This window comes from Lipotes vexillifer, unplaced genomic scaffold (assembly GCF_000442215.2).
Source record: "Lipotes vexillifer unplaced genomic scaffold, Lipotes_vexillifer_v1.1 scaffold573, whole genome shotgun sequence".
In the NCBI taxonomy this organism is placed as follows: domain Eukaryota; kingdom Metazoa; phylum Chordata; class Mammalia; order Artiodactyla; family Lipotidae; genus Lipotes; species Lipotes vexillifer.
Window position 1 is genome coordinate 943,813 of NW_006796432.1, and position 18,986 is coordinate 962,798.

An 18,986-nucleotide genomic window follows, 5' to 3' on the forward strand; every position below is an offset into this window, starting at 1 on the left:
GGGAAAGAGCCTGGTCCGAAGTCTCCCAAGGGTCTGAGTCACGCACGCTGGGCTCTCAGCCTCAGTTATTCCTGAGGGCACCTGATTCTGGAGGCTTGTGGTTAGGATTCTCGGTCAAGGACAGGGTTCAGGAGGCTCAATGTGGCTACAGGGATTGGCAGACATGAAAACAGGAAGGGCTGAGCCTGTTTAGTGCCTATCTGGGGCAACAAGCCCACATGGGCATCAGGGATTCAGGTACAGCTGTATCCACCAGCTCAGGGCCAGGCTGGCCATGTCAGTGTGGGTAGAGGCCAGTCCTGTGAAGCAGAAACCTCAGGCTGAGACAAGTGGGTCAGGTTCCTTATTCCATCCACTCCAGAGTGCCTCAACCCAGAGGGTAAGACTCATTCAGTGCAAGGATGGTCCCCTGCCAAAGGGTTTCCATGCCTGGGTTCTCAGCTTAGGACACATGGGATTAGGATATCTCCAGGAGCCTGCAAGCCACAGCATCCACGAGGTACCAGACAGCCACGAGGAGACTCCTGGGGCAGGGGACGCTGAGAAGGGCCCGCCGGCTCTTTTCGCCTCCTTTCAGGCTGGCTCTGGCATGTCCTCAGGGCCTCAGGGGGCCTGGGGCCACCTTCCGCTGCTCCTGAGACTGGAACTCCTCGTGGGCTTGATCCAGGTCTGCAAGCACCTCCAGCAGACGGGCAGCTGCCTCTCTCTGGTGAGCCAGGGCATCAGCACAGGCCCCTGGGAGAAAGAAATGGAGGCCACAGGGGCTCAGCGAGGCCAGGACAGGCTGCTGTAATTCAGATCCAGTGGCTTCCTCAGGCTCCATACGTGCCTGATGCCCTGAGACCCTAAAATGTGCCAGGGCCGCATACACACAGCCCTCTGGCCTGCTGGTGGACTGGAAAGAGGAGAATGGGAGGGGAGGACAGGGCGGGGTGCTGAGCAAGTTGTGGGAGGTATCAGAGAGGGCAAAGAAAAGGGACCTCCTTATCCCCTTACCTTCTGTGGCACTGGAGCCCTTCTCTGTGTCTGCCTCGGGAGTCGTATCCAGGGTGGAACCCTCCAGGAATTTCATCCTGAAAGTTAAGAGGGAGAAAACCAAGCTGGTTCCTGAGTCCCAATGCTGCTCTCGAACCCAGAGATTCTGCTGGTTGAAGGAGACATTACAGGTTCCCACTAAACCATCATCATCATCACAGCAAACATTTATAGCATGTCAGATCCTATTCTAAGCCCTTTACATGTATAAACTCATTTAATTAGCACAAAACACATGTAGGTACTTACTGTTAGCTCCGTTAGACAGATGATCACTGAGACACAGAGAAGTAATGTAACTTACCTAAGGTCACACAGCATAATAATAATTGTTACCCTTTATTGAAAGCTAATTATGTGGCCAGGCACCTACAAAGTGCTTTACCTGTATTAGCTCATTTGTTCCTTAGGACAACCCCATGAGGTATGTACAACTGGTACCCTTATTTTCCAGATGAGGAAACTGAGGTAGAGAAGGTAAGCAACTCGCCTGAGATCACACAGCCAGTGAGTAGCCAGTCCAGGATTTGAACCCAGGCAGGCCAGCTTCAGAACCCACACTATGAGTTGGAACAAATCTCCGTCACTGAATGACAGTGATCCTGAGGCCAGCCAGCAAGGTGGAGGGACACATCCAAGCTCTGTGCCCTCTGTCTCTGGAGTCCTGGGTATCAAAAGATCCCAAGATCCATGGGACTTCCCTGGCGGTCCAGTGGTTAAGATTCTGTGCTTCCAATGCAGTGGGTGCGGGTTCGATCCCTGGTCAGGGAACTAAGACCCCACATACTGCGTAGCATGACCAAAAAGTAAAAATTAAAAAAGATCCCAAGATCCAGTTCCACATCAGGGTCCACCTGAGGATGCTTCCCCGTCCTTCCCTGGAGCCTGCGCCCCCGGAAGCTCATCAGATGCACATGGAAAGAAAGAACATGTGGACGTGGGGAGCGCACAGTGGGTAGCTGCCCCAGCAGCTCATAGTGAAGTGGGTTGGGTGGTGGGGAGGACCCACCTGAGCCGGTCCCGCCCTAGAAGCAACTGCCGATACACCATTTGGGTCTCAGCATCGGGATCCAGAGGGTCACTCCAGTCCCCCAGGGTGACGGCTGAGTGTGTGCGGCTGCAACCGGCAGCTGAGGGGAACACGGCATCATTAACTTCCCATTCCCCTTCCAGAAGCCCCATGGCCAAGCCCTGCCCCTTCTGCCTCTAAAATCACCCTTCAAACCTCCTACTTCCCTCAGCCCCGCCGCCTCAACCTTCGCCCAGAAGAGCCATAGTCTCACTTCTCTCCATCCCCCTCCCGCATTCTAGGCTCCAGCCACAGACTTTTTCAGTCCTTCAGCCCACGTTTGCTCTGCCTGAAACACTCTTCCTTCCTCCAACTTCACTACTTAACTCTTATCCTTCTCAGGTCACATTTAAGTGGCACCTACTCCAGGAAGCCCTCCTTGCTGTCCTACCCTGGGGCTGGGTCAGAGGTGTTCTCTGGAGTCTCAAAAGCCACACCTTGGCACTTGTAACACTGTATTACAATGGTCTGGTTATTCACTTGTTTTCCTTGAGAGCAAGCCTGATGTCTGTGTACCACTAGATGCCTGGCGTTTAGTGGGTGCTTAAAAGATATCTGTGTGCCAGGCAGTGTTCTAATGGCTTTGCATATGTCAACTTATTTACTCCTCACAGCAACCCTACAAGGTGGACACTATTATCAACCCCATTTCACAGTTGGGGAGACTTCAAGGCAAGAGAGAGGTTAAGGAACTTGCCCAAAGTTGCAGCGCCAACCCAGGATGAGGTGGGACACTCTCTGATTGACAAGTGTGGAGGGCGGGGCCTGAGTCCGCCCCGCCCCGCCCCCTCACCTGAGCGCTCGGCCTGGAGGCAGCAGGTCCAGTGCGCGCTGCGGAACGCACCGGGGTGCCAGGCGGCCAGCTTGTCCGGATTGGGGGCGCTGGCCTTGCGCAGGGCCGATAGCCACTGGTTGAGCTCGTTCACGTTCTTCAGGGAGTTGGTGGGGGGTGGTCAGAGGTGGGGTGGGACCCAAGGGGCTCCCTCCGCTCCTCCCTCATATTCGCGGCGCCTCACCTTGCACTGGAGGTAGGTGGTGTGCAGCGCTCCCGCGCCGTCCTGCGTCACCACCTGCATCACGTGCGGCAGCTGGAAGGCGCCCTCGTCCACGCGCTCCACGGCGCGGATGTGCGACACCGGCATGGAGGATCGCGTCTGTGAGAGAGGACTGTCGCTGCCGGGCGGGCCGGGGGCTGGGGCTGGCGTGGCTGTGCCCAGGGACAGCTTTCCTGTGGGTGTGTGCCCTGGCGTGGGGACATTCACCCCGCGCATCTCTGCTATGTGCGTGTCCACTTGGCAGTTCCGTGAGTCCTGCAGTCCTGGCCCATCACTCTCCTAAGTGACGACGTCTCTGGACATCAGTTTCCACCATCCTCATCTTCCTCATCGCAACCCCTGACACAGCACTTGAGATGCAGTTTAAGCACGATACATTTCTCAACTTATTTCATCATTACAACAGATTTCTGAGGCTGGGTCTATTATTCCTCCTAATTTATAGATGAGGAAACTGAGGCACAAGAGGATTAAAGGACCATCCTGCGGTCACTCAGCTGGTGGAGCCAGAATTGAAACCCAGAGAGTTGAACTCTAGAATCTACACTCTGCTGATAAAGTAGAAAGAATAAGTTGTGGGCGCCCTCTCCAGTGTTAGCTATTATGATCTGTAGATGTGCAGACACAGAAACGGGTAGATCCAGTGTGTGTCTCAGTTTGTGCTAGACTTGAATGGCAGCCCCATGAGAGCAGGGAGTTTATGTCTTGTTTACTGTGGTATCTCCAGTGACTAGAACACTGCAAGGTACATAGTAGGTGCTCGAATAAATGCTTGATGGATGAATGAATGAGTGAACAAATGCCTGGATGGGAGTGCCTGTCCAGCCGGGCATGTACCTCTGGGTGAACAGATCCAATTTTCTGTGAGTCTCTATGGTATGTGGGCAGAGACCTGGGTGGTCACAGGAGTGACCTGAGTGGGGTTAAGCAGTGTCCATGCCCTGTGCATGTCCACATCTGGGAGGATACGTCCCAGCCACCATAGGTGCATGTTCTGAAGAATGTCTGATGCTGTGCGTAGGCATTTGCCTGTCCGTGTCCTGTGCCCACACTGACCCAAAGATATGAGCAGAGCCTGGCCTCAGAGTTTGGACTTGCTAAGCTGCCACGGGGCCGTGGGCAGTCCTTGTCCCCTCCTGGACCTCAGTATCTCCCTGGGTACAAAGAGGCAGCTCTGTGAGTGAGGCCACCCCTGGAAAACCCTCCACAGCGGGCTGGAGCCCCACCTGACGCTCAGGACTCCTGGAGCAGGAGAGCATCTCCCCGCTGAGCCGGAAGTAGAACTTCTTGAACGCAAAGCGTGTGGCCAGGCCGGCGGGCTCTTCCTTGCGCTTGAGCAGGTAGCCTTCTCGAACAGTCACCGAGGGCGGGACCGGGGCCCTGGCTGGGCCCCCAGGCTCTGGGAAATGGGGAGGGGGGACTGTGAACCCTTCCCACCCAGGCTCAACCTGCCGAGGGCCTCACGGAGGAGCGTGATCCTTGGCTCCCCTAGAGGCAGGAGGATGGAGGGATGACTTTGGACTCCACTTTCTCCATAGGGAATGGGGGCTGGGGGTGGCAGGGAGTGGGGGGCCCACAGCTGGCCTTGGCGATCCCTTTCCAGCTTGAGGGATGTGCAGGCAGCCACCGGGGGGAGCCACGCCTTATGGAGTCAGTCCAGGGAGTGCCCTGGATCTAGCCACCCTTAGGGGTCCAGACACAGGCCCTCCCCAGCACACAGGGACCTCATCAGGCCACAACCAGGCCTCCACATTTCGACAGGCTGCTCCTATGTGACTTGGACCCAACTGTCTCATGACCCGGGCCCCACGCTCTGATATAGACTCACCCCCAACTCCTCTGCTTGAAACTATCCCGTAGTTCCATTTCACTCCAGGTGAAAGCCAATCCTTCCAGCAACCCCACATGATCTGCCCCCCCCCACCTCTCTTTCACTCCCTCTCATTCATTCTTCTTCACTGGCCCCCTCACTGTCACCCTGTCCCCACCTCAGGGCCTTTGCACATGCTGTGCCCAGCCTGGAACACTTCCCCAGGATCCTCATGGCTTGCTCTCTGTCCTCTTTCAGGTCTTTATTCTAATATCACCCTAGTGAGGCCATTCCTGGCCACCCTCTCTAAAAGAATGACCTGCCAACCCCAGCCCAATATTCCCTTCCCTCTTTTATTTTTTCTCCTAAGCACTTATCACTCCGTTAACACATGTGATTTGGTAATTAATCTTGTTTACAGCTTGTTGTCTCCACTAGAATAAAACTTCCACGAGAGCAGGAGTTTCTTCTGTCTCATCCACTGCTGTTTCCCCAGCACCTGGAACAGTGTCTATTACAAAGTAGGCACCTAATAGATATTTGTCAATTGCATGAGTACCATGCCACGATTCCCACTCACATCTCCACACGGGCTGGAATGGTCTGGAGGGCCTGAGTCTGTTTGTCTGTGGGACCTAGCACGGTATGTGCCAGGAAATATTAGTTGACTGACTAGCTGACCCACAGGTCCACGGTCTCAGTGCTAGGGGTGGGGGAGGGGTGGTAGACGGGCAGGTCCCGAGGGTCCAGTGAAATGACAAGCTGGCTGTGGCAGGGCCACAGGAACTCACCCTCCTTCCCATCCACATCCACCAGCTGGTCCAGGAAGTCTCTCACACGCGAAATACTCTGTAGCAGGAAGGGGTGTAGGGGTGCCATCCACAGCTCCTTTCCCTGGCCCAGCTGCTGGCCCAGGTTTCCAATGCTCTGCACAGCCTGGAGCAAAGAAGCAGGGGATGCCAGCGCCAAGGTCACTGCAGTGAGGAAGGCCCTCTGTAGACCCAGAACAGAGCCCCAGAGTCCTGGCTCCCAAATCAGTGCTCAACAAAAGGAGAGAACTCCTAGCAGTACCTGCTTTAGATGATATCTGTCCCTCTCTGTGCACAGATATGTATCCCCAGTGCTTTTATTTTGTCCCCTCCTGAACCCGGATAACCCCATTCAGGACTGCTTGATGCCATCATGCATACTCGAGCCCATCAGAACCTCAGAATGTGGCCCCTTTGCAAAGGATGGTCTAATTCATACTAAGGCATAAATGACTGCTAGCCTGCTTCCCGCTTTCCCCCTGGAAGGGTAGGGGTTTTGTTCCAAAGAGGGAATTAGAAAGAGAAATGAATGCTTTCACATTCAGGATGGAAAGCTAACGGTGCCGTTTCAAACAGAGGTTTCTCTGGGTCTCATTTGGGTCTTCCATGGGTCCGGCCTCCACTCTGTTCCTCCCATGCTTCTCACTGGCTAAGGGCACCCGAGATCGGGGGCTCCACTGCCGGCACCTTGGCAAGCAGCAGCAGTGAGCGGCTGGTCTGTGGATCTGCGTGCTGGTCCCGAAGGTCAAACAGCTTCGGGGTGAGGATGGCAGGAGCGAAGAATCGCAGGAAGAGAAAGCCACTTATGGCCAGGTTCTTCACATCCTGCGGAGAGGAGCGGCAGGTGAGAGGGGTCCCTCAAATCCACTTCTCAGCTGGGGAAACTGAGGCAGCAAGGACTAAAGATTGGTGGTACAAGGGGAAGTAGAATGGGAGACAGGTCAGGAGGCCATCCTGGTCTGCCGTGGAGGCTTTTCCTCTCTGGGCCTCAGCTTCCCCACCTGGAAAATGGAGTAATAATACCAATCCTGCACGATCAGAATTAGTCAAACATCCTCAGAGTCTGCTTTGTGCCAAGCACTGTGCTAAGGGCACAGCGCTATGAAAGAGGCATCATCATTATTCCCAGTTTACAGCTGAGGAACCAGAGGCTCAGAGGTGTCAAGTGACTTGCCCAAGGCCACACAGCTATAAGTGGCAGAGCCAGGATTTGAACCCAGGCAGGATTTGAACTCTGCTCTTCACCACACTCTCCTGCATTCAACACTAGCTACTGAGTGCCAAAAACTAAGCCTGAACTGTCACATTTACTCCTAAAGCAATCCCATGGGGGTAGATACTATTATCTCTGTTTTCCAGATGAGGAAACTGAGGCTCAGTAGTGAACCCAGTTCAGCTGGCTCCCTTGCACATCCCCCAGCCCCAGCCTCTGCCCCCTGCAAACTGTAAAGTATGGCACCCTTCTGTGTGAGACCCAGGCCTGGCCCACCTGCATGCACATAAGGCTGGTCCCCCCAGCTCCAGCAGAGGGGACTTGGGGAGAAGTTGTCTCTCTATCCTGGGTGCAAGCTCCCCCCAGGGGGCTCCTCACCTACCCCTCACACTCAGCAAGCTATATTTAGCCCGAGAATGTGCTGCAGTGTTTATTTAGGGGTTGTATTCACACATAAGACAATACCCTCTCTGGGTGTGTGCCAACTTCCCGGGGGCACCTCTGCGTTGACAGTGAGCCCTGACAGGAGCTGGGCACCTGGAGCTGCCCAGAGGTGAGGATGGAGGTCCCACTCATCTGGAACCCTGAAGTGCCCCCAGGGCTGCCCCCCCCAGCCCGCCGTGTTCCAGGGTAATTTTAGCCTTTGATATCAGCTCATCAACTTCCTCCTTTCTTAAGAAGGAGGAACAAGTATCAGAGCGGCAAAGAAAGGGGCTCCCTTGGGTTCCTGCGACCCCACCCATCCTCGTGGGCCTGAGGAAGCCCCTGCTCCCTGCCCGTGGCCTCTGCCTACCATGGAGGCTGAAAACTGGGGGACACTTGGGTGCCATTGATCCTGGTTCCTCCCACAAGGGCCAGGCTGTCTGGGGCGCTGGCCTCCCGCTTCCCTCCCTTCCTCCCTGCCTTGGCTGTGTCCCACTTAGCACCTCCACTGGCAACCCAGGCAAGAGCCCTGCAGCTGTGGGGTAAATCACCCATGTCCCAGTTTGGAGGCCCAGAGCTCACTCCTCAGGCGGGGATGAGGGAGGAAGGAAGCGGTTCCCACTGCGAGTCTGGAGGCCTAGGCTTGAGTCCACGACTCTTGGCCAAGGTGCCTCACCTCTCTGGGCCTCAGTTTCCCCATCTGTAAGTGGGGAGAGGTGTGGCATAAATCAGGACCTCTTAACCCAGGCTCTAGGGGTTGGGCCATTACATCTCCAACATTTAGCGGGCCCTAGATCTTTCTGCAAAGCGAACCCTAGTCTGCATTTCTATTATGTCAGTGCAGTGTAAGACCTAGCCTCACTGGGTGTCATTTGTAAGCAAGGACCGTGACTGCCACCTCGGAAGGCATGCTGAGCATTAAACCTGGGGGTCTCAAACTGGCAACCCACAGGCCAGTCCAGCTGCAAACGTGTAATGATTGGCTCAAAGTATTATTGTTGTGTTATTGTTGTTAGGTAAACTAGTGCCAAAATTTAAAAAATAAGATTCCACACATAAAATCCAGACTGTTGGATTAAAAAACAAAAAAACTCTGAAGATCAGGCAGTATTGGGTCCCCATTCCTACATGGCAATAATTGATTGTCTGGATCTGCCCCTTTAAGACAAGCTGTGGGAGCTCCAGTTTGCCACAGGCCCTACCACTCCCTACTGCACGACACCTTGACTGCTCTGTTCATTTACCTCACCTGCCTGAACCCTACAGCACCTAGAGTTCAACTCTTGTATCAGTATTAGAAAAGCACTAGCATGTGCAGGGATTTCTTTTTAGACTTTATTTTAGGTGTCTGCTACCGAGTACTGTGTGCCAGCCATCTCTGTCTCTCTGTCTCTCTGTCTCTCCCTCTCTCTAATAGCTGGAATTTAAGAAGCACTTACTTTGCGCCAGACGGTATTATTTGGTGGTTATGAGCACAGGTTCAAGAGTCTGCCTGGGTGGGAGCCTATCCCATCACTACCCCCTCCTAGCTGTGTAACTTAACCTCTCTGGGCCTCAGTTTCCTCCTCTGTAAAATGGAATAATACTGGCACCCGTCTCGTAGGGTGGAAGTGAAGACTAGACGAGGTAATAAATATGTAAAACAAGGTCTGACTCCTAGAAAGGGCTATATATAGTGTTAACTGCTATTATTATTATCATCATCATCATCATCATCATCACCCCTGGGTCCCAGATCCTATCAGAACACTGTCCCCACTTCTGCCAAGACACACAGCACTTCAGCATAGGCAGCCCAGGTTTTGTCCCGCCCCTGCCCTTCCTCTCCCTGTGACCCTGGACAAGCTACTGCCCCTCCCCAGCCTCAGTCTCCCCATCTGCCCAATGAGAGTGCCTGGCCCACCTTGTGCTCTGCCTGGGGAAAGCGCTCCTCCACGCACTGGCGCAGCTGCTTGAAGGCGAGACGGATGGCAAGCGGGCAGCGCCCCACGGAGCCCACAATGGTATCCATGATGGGCCCTAGGTAGCCCGTCAGCAGTCCCAGGCTGGCCTCCCGCACGTGCTCCTCGGAGGGCACACCCTTGAAGGAGATTCTCCTGGGGCAGCAAGTGGAGGGCTCCACCTCAGAGCCTGGCATCTGCCTGCTCAAAACCCTCCATGGGCCCCCACTGAGCTCAGAGAGCACCCACCCTCCCATCCCACCTGCATGGCCTCCCCTCCTACCATTCCACTGCAGCTGCTGCTTCAAGACACGGAGCGTATTTCTGTCTTGGAGCCTTTGGACCTGCTGATCCCCGTGCTGGGAATCACCTCCTCAAAGAGGCCGTCCCTCCCCCACTGCTCATCATCACGGACCCTGGTTCAGTGCATTTTCAGCGTGGACCTGCCAGACACACACTCCTGCCCCAGGGCCTTTGCACTTGCGGTTCCCCTTGCCTGGAACACTCTTCCAGCAGATCTGTGCACGACTCCCTCCCTCAACTCCTCCAAGTCTTTGCTTCCATGTCCCCTTCTCTGGGAGGCTGTCCCTGTGACCACCCTACGGAATATCGCAAGCCCCTCCCCTGCTCCTGGCTCTTGCCAGGACCCTCCCTTGCCTTATCTCCCTCCTTTCCACTGATCGCCTGCAATAACCTTCTTCTTTAGTTTATTATCTGTCTCCCCGGAGAAGAGGGATTTGTGTCCATTTTCTCCCTGCTACGAACTCAGCTTTCAGCCCAGTGCCTGGCACACAGTAGGTGCTTAACAATTGTTTCGTTGAATAGACGATGGAATAGCACTTTTCTACCTGCAATGATCTTGCTCCCTTCCTTCCGGTCCCCATGCAGGTTTAGGGTCTGTCTTGCCTACCCTCAGACTGTGAATTCCATGGAAGCCAGGCTGGGGGTTCTCAGCCCCACTGTGCCCTGGACCCAACAAGCTAAGCCCTGAACTAATTGTCTCTGGCATTGAATCATTTAATCCTAATGGCAACCCAATGTTAGATTAAGTAGGCTGATTGTTCCCATTTAACAGATGAGGAAACTGAGGCTCAGAGAGGTCCCCTTGCAAATAGGTGGCAGAACAGAGATTATAACTCAAGACTGCCAGTTCCAGAGTCTGCCCAGTTTCCTGGATGCTCCAGCTCCCTGCGGGCGCCCACTGACTCCCACCATCCTTGCCAGGGGTGCTGGGAAAAGCCCTGGCCTAGGGGCTTCACAGACGGACTCTGCCCTTCTGCTCAGGGCCTGGATTCAAATCCCCACTTTGCAACTTCCCAACTGTGCAACCTTAGGCAGGTGACCTCCCCTCTCTGAGCCTCAGTTTCCTCATCTGTAAAAAGGGATCCTAATACCTGCCTCCGGGGTGGTCGGAAGGTGTGGGCAGCACTTGCTGGGCAAGGCCCAAAGTGAAGGAAAGACCCTCTCCTGCCTCCACCATGGTCCCCAATGGACTGCCCAGCAACCGGCTCGGATGGCTTGGCAGGAACAAGCCCGTCCACCCTAGCTGGAGGAGGAAAGTCCTGGCAAGAAAGGAGGAGCCCATGGGCTTCCCTGGCAGTCCAGTGGTTAAGACTCTGCACTTGCACTGCAGGGGGCGCGGGTTCGATCCCTGGTCAGGGAACTAAGGTCCCGTATGCTGCACGGCACGGCCAAAACAAAAAAAGAAAGGAGGAGCCCAGGGAGGCATGAACTGACTCCCCCGACCCCGTCACTGCCCTGCTCCCTAACCCCATGTCATCGAGCGCTGCAGGATGCCACCTCTGCTCGCAGACCCACGCGGGGCCCTCCCCCAAGGGCCTCAGCCACCACCACCACGATAACAGAAATAACTAGTACTTATGGAGTATTAGTTAATGCTGGGCTTTGTGTGTATAACTCAGTTAATTCTCATGACAATCCATCAGGTAGACATTCACGGGGGCTTAAGTAACTTGCCCAGCAGGTGTGGCAGAGCTGGGATTTGGACCCAGGGAGCTCATGTCTCAGAGTCCTGCCCATAGCCACTGCACGACACCGTCTGAGGGGCTGGGCGCTTGCAGGGGAGGCTTTGAGGTAGAATGCGGGGCTCCCGAGCAGTCGTGCTGGAGGGAGGGGTGGGGGGCAGTCGGCAGAGACCCGGCCTGACAAGGCTGCAGGCAGCCAAGGGGCCCGTGGGGGGCTCACCCCTCAGCCTTGGCTCACCTGGTGCGGCCCAGGCCCATCTTGCACGGGTCCAGCTCCATGTACCTCTTCTCCTCGAAGACGCGGTTAATCGCCGGCCTCAGGACCTCGTGCAGGTAGGGCATGCCCACGAGCTGGGGGCAGGGGGGCACCACACGGGGCGGGGCTGAGGGCGAGGCCAGGGTGTGCCCGTGAGCGAGGGTCAGGGGGACCACGCAGGGAGAGGTTCAGAGTGAGGCGCGGGCCTGCCCAAGGGCTGGGGTTGGGGTGCAACTCAGGGCTAGGCCAGCCACCAGCCACCAGCACCCCAGCTCAGCCACCCAGTGCCACCTGAGGCTGGCCAAGCTCTGGGGTCCGAGTAAGCACTGGGAAGGGAGTTCCCTTGAGGAAGCTGCTGCCGGGCCCCCCCAGGCCTTCACCAACTCACCTTCAGAAACTGTTCCATTGACTTGGATGCCAGGGAGTTAGAACGGAAGAGGGTGTTGGGGTCAGCTGGGAGGACAGAGGGAAGTGTTTGCTGGGATTTGGGGGGCTGAATCCACCTCACCCCACCCACCCAAGGTGGGGGTCATGATTCTTCCAGCCTCAGGAATTGAGGAGATTTGCAACGTCAGCTCCGTTCACAGTACAAAGGCCCACAGTGGTTAAGTGAGCTGCCTAAGGTCACACAGCTCATGAGTAGCAAAACCAGGGCCTGAACCCAGGACCATGCTCCCAGCTGACTGGGAGTGCACAGCCCGTGCCACCTCCGACACATACAGACACAGCAGCCCCTGCCCTCTGCCTGAGGCCCCCCCATTTCTCTCCCAGAGACGCGCTGCAGACTCATCCTTGGGGAGTGATGCCTGAGGGTCATGCAGGCAACTCACTGGTCCGTGCCACCTCACGCCGGGTGAGATAGTCCAGAAAGGGCCCAGCCAGGCCCTGGCCAAGAAAGAGCTTCACCAGCTTGGTGGCAAGCTCCTGGCGGCAGTCCCCCGAGGTCAGCTCCTCCAGGACAGCCAGGGGGCTGGCAGCATCTTCCTGCACAAGGACAGGAGGCAGGAGAGGTGGCCTGGGGCCCTGGGACCCCAAAGCAGAAAAGCCCAGCTAGACATCCCTGAAGCAAGGGGAGGCCATGATCCAGATCCCTGCCCACCCGCAGTGATGCACCCACCTCTGCCGGCCCCAGCACAGACTCCATGAGCAACTCCCTGAGTGGCTGGTAGTACTGGGAGGGCAGGACGCGGTCCTCGGTCAGGCGCACCTTCAGCCGCAGAGCACCCAGGCTCCCCCTGGCCAGGGCCAGATCACAGGTGAAGGAACGTAAGTATGTATGGGCCAGCGCGGTGAGCCAAGATAGGCAGGTGTGAGTACAGGTAAAGAGCATAGATATTTGTGAAACAAGACAGGTGTGGACAGGTGTGGGCAGGTGTGGCCAGTATAAACAGATGTGAACAGATATCAACCAGTATAAATACTGTAATAATACAAGCTGAAGGTGGTACCCAACATGGTTCCAGCCCAGCCTCCTCCCTCTGCACCCACGTTTACCCAGAATCCTCCTCCGCTCTGGGAAAGGGCAGGAGGTGGAACCAGCCATTGGGCGGGTTCTGCTGTAGGACCTGCGGGGGGAACTCCACCTGTGGGGGAGACACACAGACCCTCAGCAGAGCTCTGCCCCACCCAGCCCTGGAAGAAGAGGTCGGGCTGCCCACCCAAGGAGGGGAGGCAAAGCCCGCCAAGGGCTACCTCCTCCTCCCATACCGTATCCTGAGGGCCTCCAGGGGACACTTAATTTACAGTTGAGGAAACTGAGGTTCAGAGAAGTGGAGTGACTTGCCCGAGGTCACACAGCTGCTAGAGACAGCATGTCTGGACTGAGTGTATTTTCAGCTCTGTTTAGGGACGAAACTTGCAGCTATCAAAAGGCGTAAAGGGAATTCCCTGGTGGTCCAGTGGCGCAGCCAAAAGCAAATATATAAATAAATAATAAAGACAGTCTAGAAGGCCCACAAGCCCCACCTCCCTCTCTTTTTAAATAACAACTTTACAGAGATATAATTCACATCCCATACAATTCACTGATTTAAAGCGTACAATTCAGTGGTTTTTAGTAGATTCACAGAGTTGTGTGACCATCACCACTAATTTCAGTCCATTTTCTATCAGTTCCCCCACCAAAAAAAAGCCTATACCCATTAGCAATCACTCCCCATCCCCCACCCCCGGTAACGACTTATCTACTTTATGTCTTTATAGATTCGCTCGTATTAGACATCTCATATAAATTAAATCATATAAGATGTGGGAGGTTTTGGACTGACTTCTTTCACTTAGCATTGTGTTTTCAAAGTTCATCCACGTTGTAGCATGTGTCAGTACTTTGTCCTTTTTATGGCTGAATAATATTCCATTGTGTGGATATACTACAGTTTGTTTATTCGTTCATCTGTTGATAGACATTTGGACTGTTTCTACTTTTGGCTATTATGAACGACTGAACTGCTATGAACATTAATGTAGCCTTTTTGGTGTGGATATAAGTTTTCATTTCTCTTTGGTACACACCTAGGAGTAGAACTGCTGGGTCATGTGGTAAGTCTGTCTTTAATCATTTGAGGAATTGCCAGACCATTTTCCAAAGCCGCTGCACCATTTTATAGTCCCACCAGGAGTGCATAACCAAGTCTTCCTCTTATTTGCTCTAATCTTGCCTCCTTTTAAAAACTGTCAGCCTTTGGAGTTCCCTGGTGGCCTAGTGGTTAGAATTTAGTGTTTTCACTGCCGCAGCCCAGGTTCAACCCCTGATTATGCAGTGCGGCCGAAAAAAAAACAAAAACTGTCAAGCCTGAGTATACATCCACTACTACAGAGAGGCAAGGAAAATCACACGCATTTTACAGATGGGAAGACTGAGGTTCCAAGAGAAAGACCTTGAGCCCAGTGCTTCCAGGAGTAAGAGTTAGACTTAGATTCTGGAATCAGAGAGACCTGAACTCAAATCTTGACTCTGTCATTTCTTAATCATATGAGCTTGGGAAAGCCACTTAACCTCTCTGAACCTTTGTTTTCCCATCTGTAAAATGGGGACAACAATGGTCCTAGCCTCTTAACAGTGGCCATCAGGTGATGATGGCCAATGAGGTGATGCTGGAGAAGCACTTAGCACAGGGCTAGCACACAGTCATCCTGGGTACTCTCATCCCAGAATAAGAATCTGGGCCCACCCTTTGACCTTGGACAGGTTCCTGCACCAATGGAACAATGGCACTCCATCACCCAGGCCTGGCCAGGGGACCTGATGAGGCAGCCTTCACATCTACCCTTCCAAGCAAGCCCGAAGATGCCCAGCCCATCTCCCCCTTCCCCCTCGGAGGCAGTGGGAAGCCATGGAGGGTGTCAGGGGAGGGGGGTGTTGGGAGGGGGGGCGTGCTCACCATGCCCAAGAAGTCATTCTTGCCAACCATGTCCCAGTCCCAGAGCTCCACCCGCAGTGGGGATGGGGGACCTGGCATCTCCCGCAGCTCCAGCACCTCATCCCAGTGTGGGAAGCGAGTCTTCTTGATGGTCTGGGAGAGGAGGGAGTGAGAGAGAGAGCTAATGGGACCACTGTTCCCATTTTACAGGTGGTAAAACTGAGCTTCAGAGACGTTAAGTTGCTTTCCCAAGGTCACCTGATGCCCCACTCTCCCGGCTCCGCTACACCACTTACCGAAGTCTCCAAGCTCTGGCTGCCCCAAAACACACGTGCAAATGGGTCAGATGTGCCGGAGATGTCTCGGGGGGCCAGGTCCCTGGGGACAGATGAAGTAAGGGGTGGGGGGGTCACAGGACCCTTGAGGAGCAAGACCCAAGCTGGACCTTGGAAAGGGGGTTCAGGGTAGACCATTCAAATACTGCTGGTTTCCAAGGCAACGAACTACCCCATTGTAGGGATCCAGCGAGGAGCATCCCTCACCAGACCCATCCAAACCCAGTATCTTCCTATTGACTTATGCTACCCTATGAGGACACGCTACTATGTCCCTATTTTCTAGGGAAGGAAACTGAGGCACCGAAAGGTCAAGCTGAACATCACAAAGCAGCAGGTGAAGGTGCAGTGAGGAGGGGGAAGGGAGCCTCAGTTTCCCTGGAGCCCCTGGATGGGAGACCAGATGCCAGATGCCAGATACCAGGGTTCAAAACCTGACTCTCCCATTCACTGGCTGGGTGACACTGGGAAAATTTACTTCACCTCCCTGAGCCTCAGTTTCTTCATCTGGAAAATCGGAGTAAATACAGACCAACCTCACAGGGCCAAGGGTTAAATGTGACAGTATGTGTAAAGGGCTCAGCATAGCAGCCGGCAGGTGGTAAGTGCTCAGCTCACTCATTCACTCAACAAACACTCATGCCCACACCGTGCCTAGGACGAAGAAAAGGCATGAAGCAGGGACCCCCTGCCTCTGGTTGCCATGACAACTCAAAGGCTCACCCAAGTCAGCCTCCCCCACCCCTCCTTCCCAAGGTCCCCCAAATCCAGGGACATTCCCCCACACACACACCCAGGGGCTGCTTGTTTCCTCCCGCTGCTCCTCTCCCACCCCTGCTCGGCATCCAAAGCCTTCTTTGGTTTCCTAGGAGCCAGCCTAGTTGCTAAGCGACTGCAATCAGTCCCTCTCCTGCTTGCAAGGATCCTGCACAGTTTTGTGGCTGGGGAGGAGGTCATGGGCACAGAGCAGATGAGGTGTCCCTGCCCCATACTGAGTCCTTTTGTTTGTCCTATGCCTGCCTGCTACTCCATCTAGACTCCAGGGAGCCCCAGCTGGAGACAGAAATCTGGAGGTTGTAGGAGAGGCACAGAGAGGGCAAGATAAGGCTTTAAGGTCACAGAGCAAACTAGAAATAGAGATCCAGCCCAACCTGGGCAAGGACTGGCCTGAAAGTAAGGGTCGAGGGAGTAAGGTGTTGAAATAAAAGGCAGAAAACAAGATAGGAGATGGGAGGGAAAAGAGGAGCGGAAGTATTTAAGGAAATAGAGTAATGGGGGAGCTGAGAAACAGAGAGGAGTGATAAATAGGCAAGAAGGAAGATGAATATCCCACGAGCTGGTGCCCCTGGAGGTTCATCTGTGGGTTTTACTGGTCCTGCATCCGTCTTCCTTCTTATGTTTCTTTGGGACAGGACCTACCCCTCCCTCTCTCCCAGTCCACATGACTTATGTGGGTTGATCACTGCAGGAATGGGCTTGGAACTCAGGCCTGACCAATCAGAGTCAGTGTAATTGGTTTAGTGATAGGCATGTACCCCAGACTGGGTCAATAAGAATTAGTCCCAGGATGTTGGTTGGAAATGGTGAAAGACAGAAGTTCTTTTTCCATTGGAGCTGCCAAGTTGATAAGATACCAGTCTGGGGCTTCTGGGGTCATCTTTGCCCCTACCTGGGGGAGAGACTGTCTGAGGATGAAGTTAATACAAAAGACATCCAAGGAGTCTATTTCTACAGATTCCTGATGTCACTGTTGGAGCACCTGGATCCAGCCATGCCTGAAGCTACATGTCATTCATACAAGCCAATCTGCTTAAGCCAGTATGAATTGGGTGTCTATCACTTACAATTTGATTAATACACCCCCACACTCATCTGTCTGGTCATCCTGAGTATGTGGCCTTTGGTTGCTAGTCACTGGGGCCCCAACAAAGATTTTGCTTGTGCTTTAACCCAAGAAATTTGCAACCTGGTGAGCTTGGACCATTTGCCTGCCAAGGATCCTGGTTGTGAGCCCAGAAGTGTGCTAGGAGAGAGGTGGTCTCAAGGCAGCTGGGAGGACCCAGTGGATTTCTGCTCATTCCCAGACCACCCCCCCCAATCCAATCCCCCATCATGACCATACCTGGCCTGGAGCACGTGACAGCGAAGACAACGGCCCCTCACATCCTCCAGCATCTGCACAGCCAGGCAGATCTCACCCTGCACCTCTGCATCAGGGTCCACATGGCTCAGGTTGATCCAGCTATCAATTCCTGGAGGGCGCAGGCACTAACATTCATTAAGCACCTATCGTGGTCTAGACATTGCATTAACTTAAAAATTCAATTAACATTAAAAAGACATTGAGTCTTGGACCTCTCATGTTAGCCTTCTGTTGTAGGTACTGTAATTATCCCTACTTCCAGATGAGGAAAATGAGGCACAGCGAGGAAGGAGCTTTGCCCATGATCCCACAGCTAGTAAACAGCAGAGCTAGGATTTAAACACAGGCAGTATAGTTCTAGGGCCAATGCCCCTAACCATGTACTGTCACACTCTTCATCCTGATATATAAGGCCCTGCATCACTTAGTCCCAATATACTCTCCCCTCAAAAAAAACCTTGGGGGCTTCCCTGGTGGCACAGTGGTTGAGAGTCCGCCTGACAATGCAGGGGACACGGGTTCGTGCCCCGGTCCGGGAAGATCCCACATGCTGCGAAGCGGCTAGACCCGTGAGCCATGGCCGCTGAGCCTGCGCGTCCAGAGCCTGTGCGTCCGGAGCCCGTGCTCCGCAACAGGGGGGGGGGGGACTTGGAAATTCCTATCTCTGAGCCTTCATTCAGGCTCTCTGCTTGAATCAATCCAGTCAATCTTAGTCTCAGTCTTAACCTCTCCCTCTCTCCTTCTCTCTCTCTGTCTCTCATTTCTCTCAACACTTTAGAGATATTGTTCCACTGACTTCCAGCTTTGATTGTAGTTATTGGGAAGTCATTTCAGCCTAATAATTGATCTTGTGTGAATGGTCTCTCTTTTCCAAGTTTAAGGACTATGGCTTTGATGTCTGCTGCAGTTTCCCCGCAATGGGTCTAGGTAAGGATTTTTTTTTTTTTTTTTTTCCTGCTTAGTACAGGTTGTGCTTCTTCTATTTATGGACTCATGCCCTTCCTTGAGTTTTGGAAAATTCCAGGTCGTCAATTTTTTTTTATCATTTCCTCTCCCCAGCTTTTTCTATTTTCTGCTTCTAGGACTCCAATTAAATGAATGTTAGACCTTCTCAGTTATTTTCTATGCCTTCAACTTCTCTTTTATACTTTCCTTCTCATTTCTCTGGGCTAAGGTTTCAATAATTTCTTTCTGAATGAACGATCTGCTGTTGAACTCAGCCACTTAGTTTTCAATGTCAACAATTGTACTTTTTCTCTCTAAAAGTTTGATTTGGTCCTTTTCCAAGTCAGTCTATTTTTTTAATGTATTGCTTTAATTTATCATGGTTATTGCTGGCCCTTTCTGGCGATTCGTTTATTTATTGAATTTTTTAAAATTTCTATAACCATAAATACAAAATCTAAAGTCTTTATGGGTCTAAATCTGATGGCCATTGTTTCCGCTGACTCTCGCTCATGGTGGCATGGCACACTTCCTTGAGTGTGTGGTGTTCTTTGATTGTGAAGACATGTTTGTTGGAGCTCACTCTGTGGGAAATTCAACATGAAAATG

The 18,986-nt window shown here is 53.5% G+C and overlaps 1 protein-coding gene across 1 annotated transcript in view; it reads right to left on the reverse strand.

The window, feature by feature from the left end:
* Window positions 1–595: 595 nt before the first annotated feature.
* RASAL1 (RAS protein activator like 1) overlaps window positions 596–18,986 on the reverse strand; it is a 28,902-nt gene continuing 10,511 nt past the window's right edge. Inside the window, exons 5-21 of the mRNA XM_007468568.1 lie at window positions 17,412–17,541; window positions 15,251–15,332; window positions 14,976–15,107; window positions 13,090–13,178; window positions 12,713–12,830; window positions 12,426–12,579; window positions 11,984–12,048; window positions 11,578–11,690; window positions 9,318–9,510; window positions 6,466–6,603; window positions 5,761–5,905; window positions 4,386–4,558; window positions 3,121–3,258; window positions 2,898–3,033; window positions 2,045–2,165; window positions 997–1,073; window positions 596–735 (exon numbers count right to left, since the gene is read on the reverse strand). Of these exons, the coding sequence (XP_007468630.1) occupies window positions 596–735; window positions 997–1,073; window positions 2,045–2,165; window positions 2,898–3,033; window positions 3,121–3,258; window positions 4,386–4,558; window positions 5,761–5,905; window positions 6,466–6,603; window positions 9,318–9,510; window positions 11,578–11,690; window positions 11,984–12,048; window positions 12,426–12,579; window positions 12,713–12,830; window positions 13,090–13,178; window positions 14,976–15,107; window positions 15,251–15,332; window positions 17,412–17,541 (2,144 nt within the window). The remainder of the gene's footprint in view (window positions 736–996; window positions 1,074–2,044; window positions 2,166–2,897; window positions 3,034–3,120; window positions 3,259–4,385; window positions 4,559–5,760; window positions 5,906–6,465; window positions 6,604–9,317; window positions 9,511–11,577; window positions 11,691–11,983; window positions 12,049–12,425; window positions 12,580–12,712; window positions 12,831–13,089; window positions 13,179–14,975; window positions 15,108–15,250; window positions 15,333–17,411; window positions 17,542–18,986) is intronic.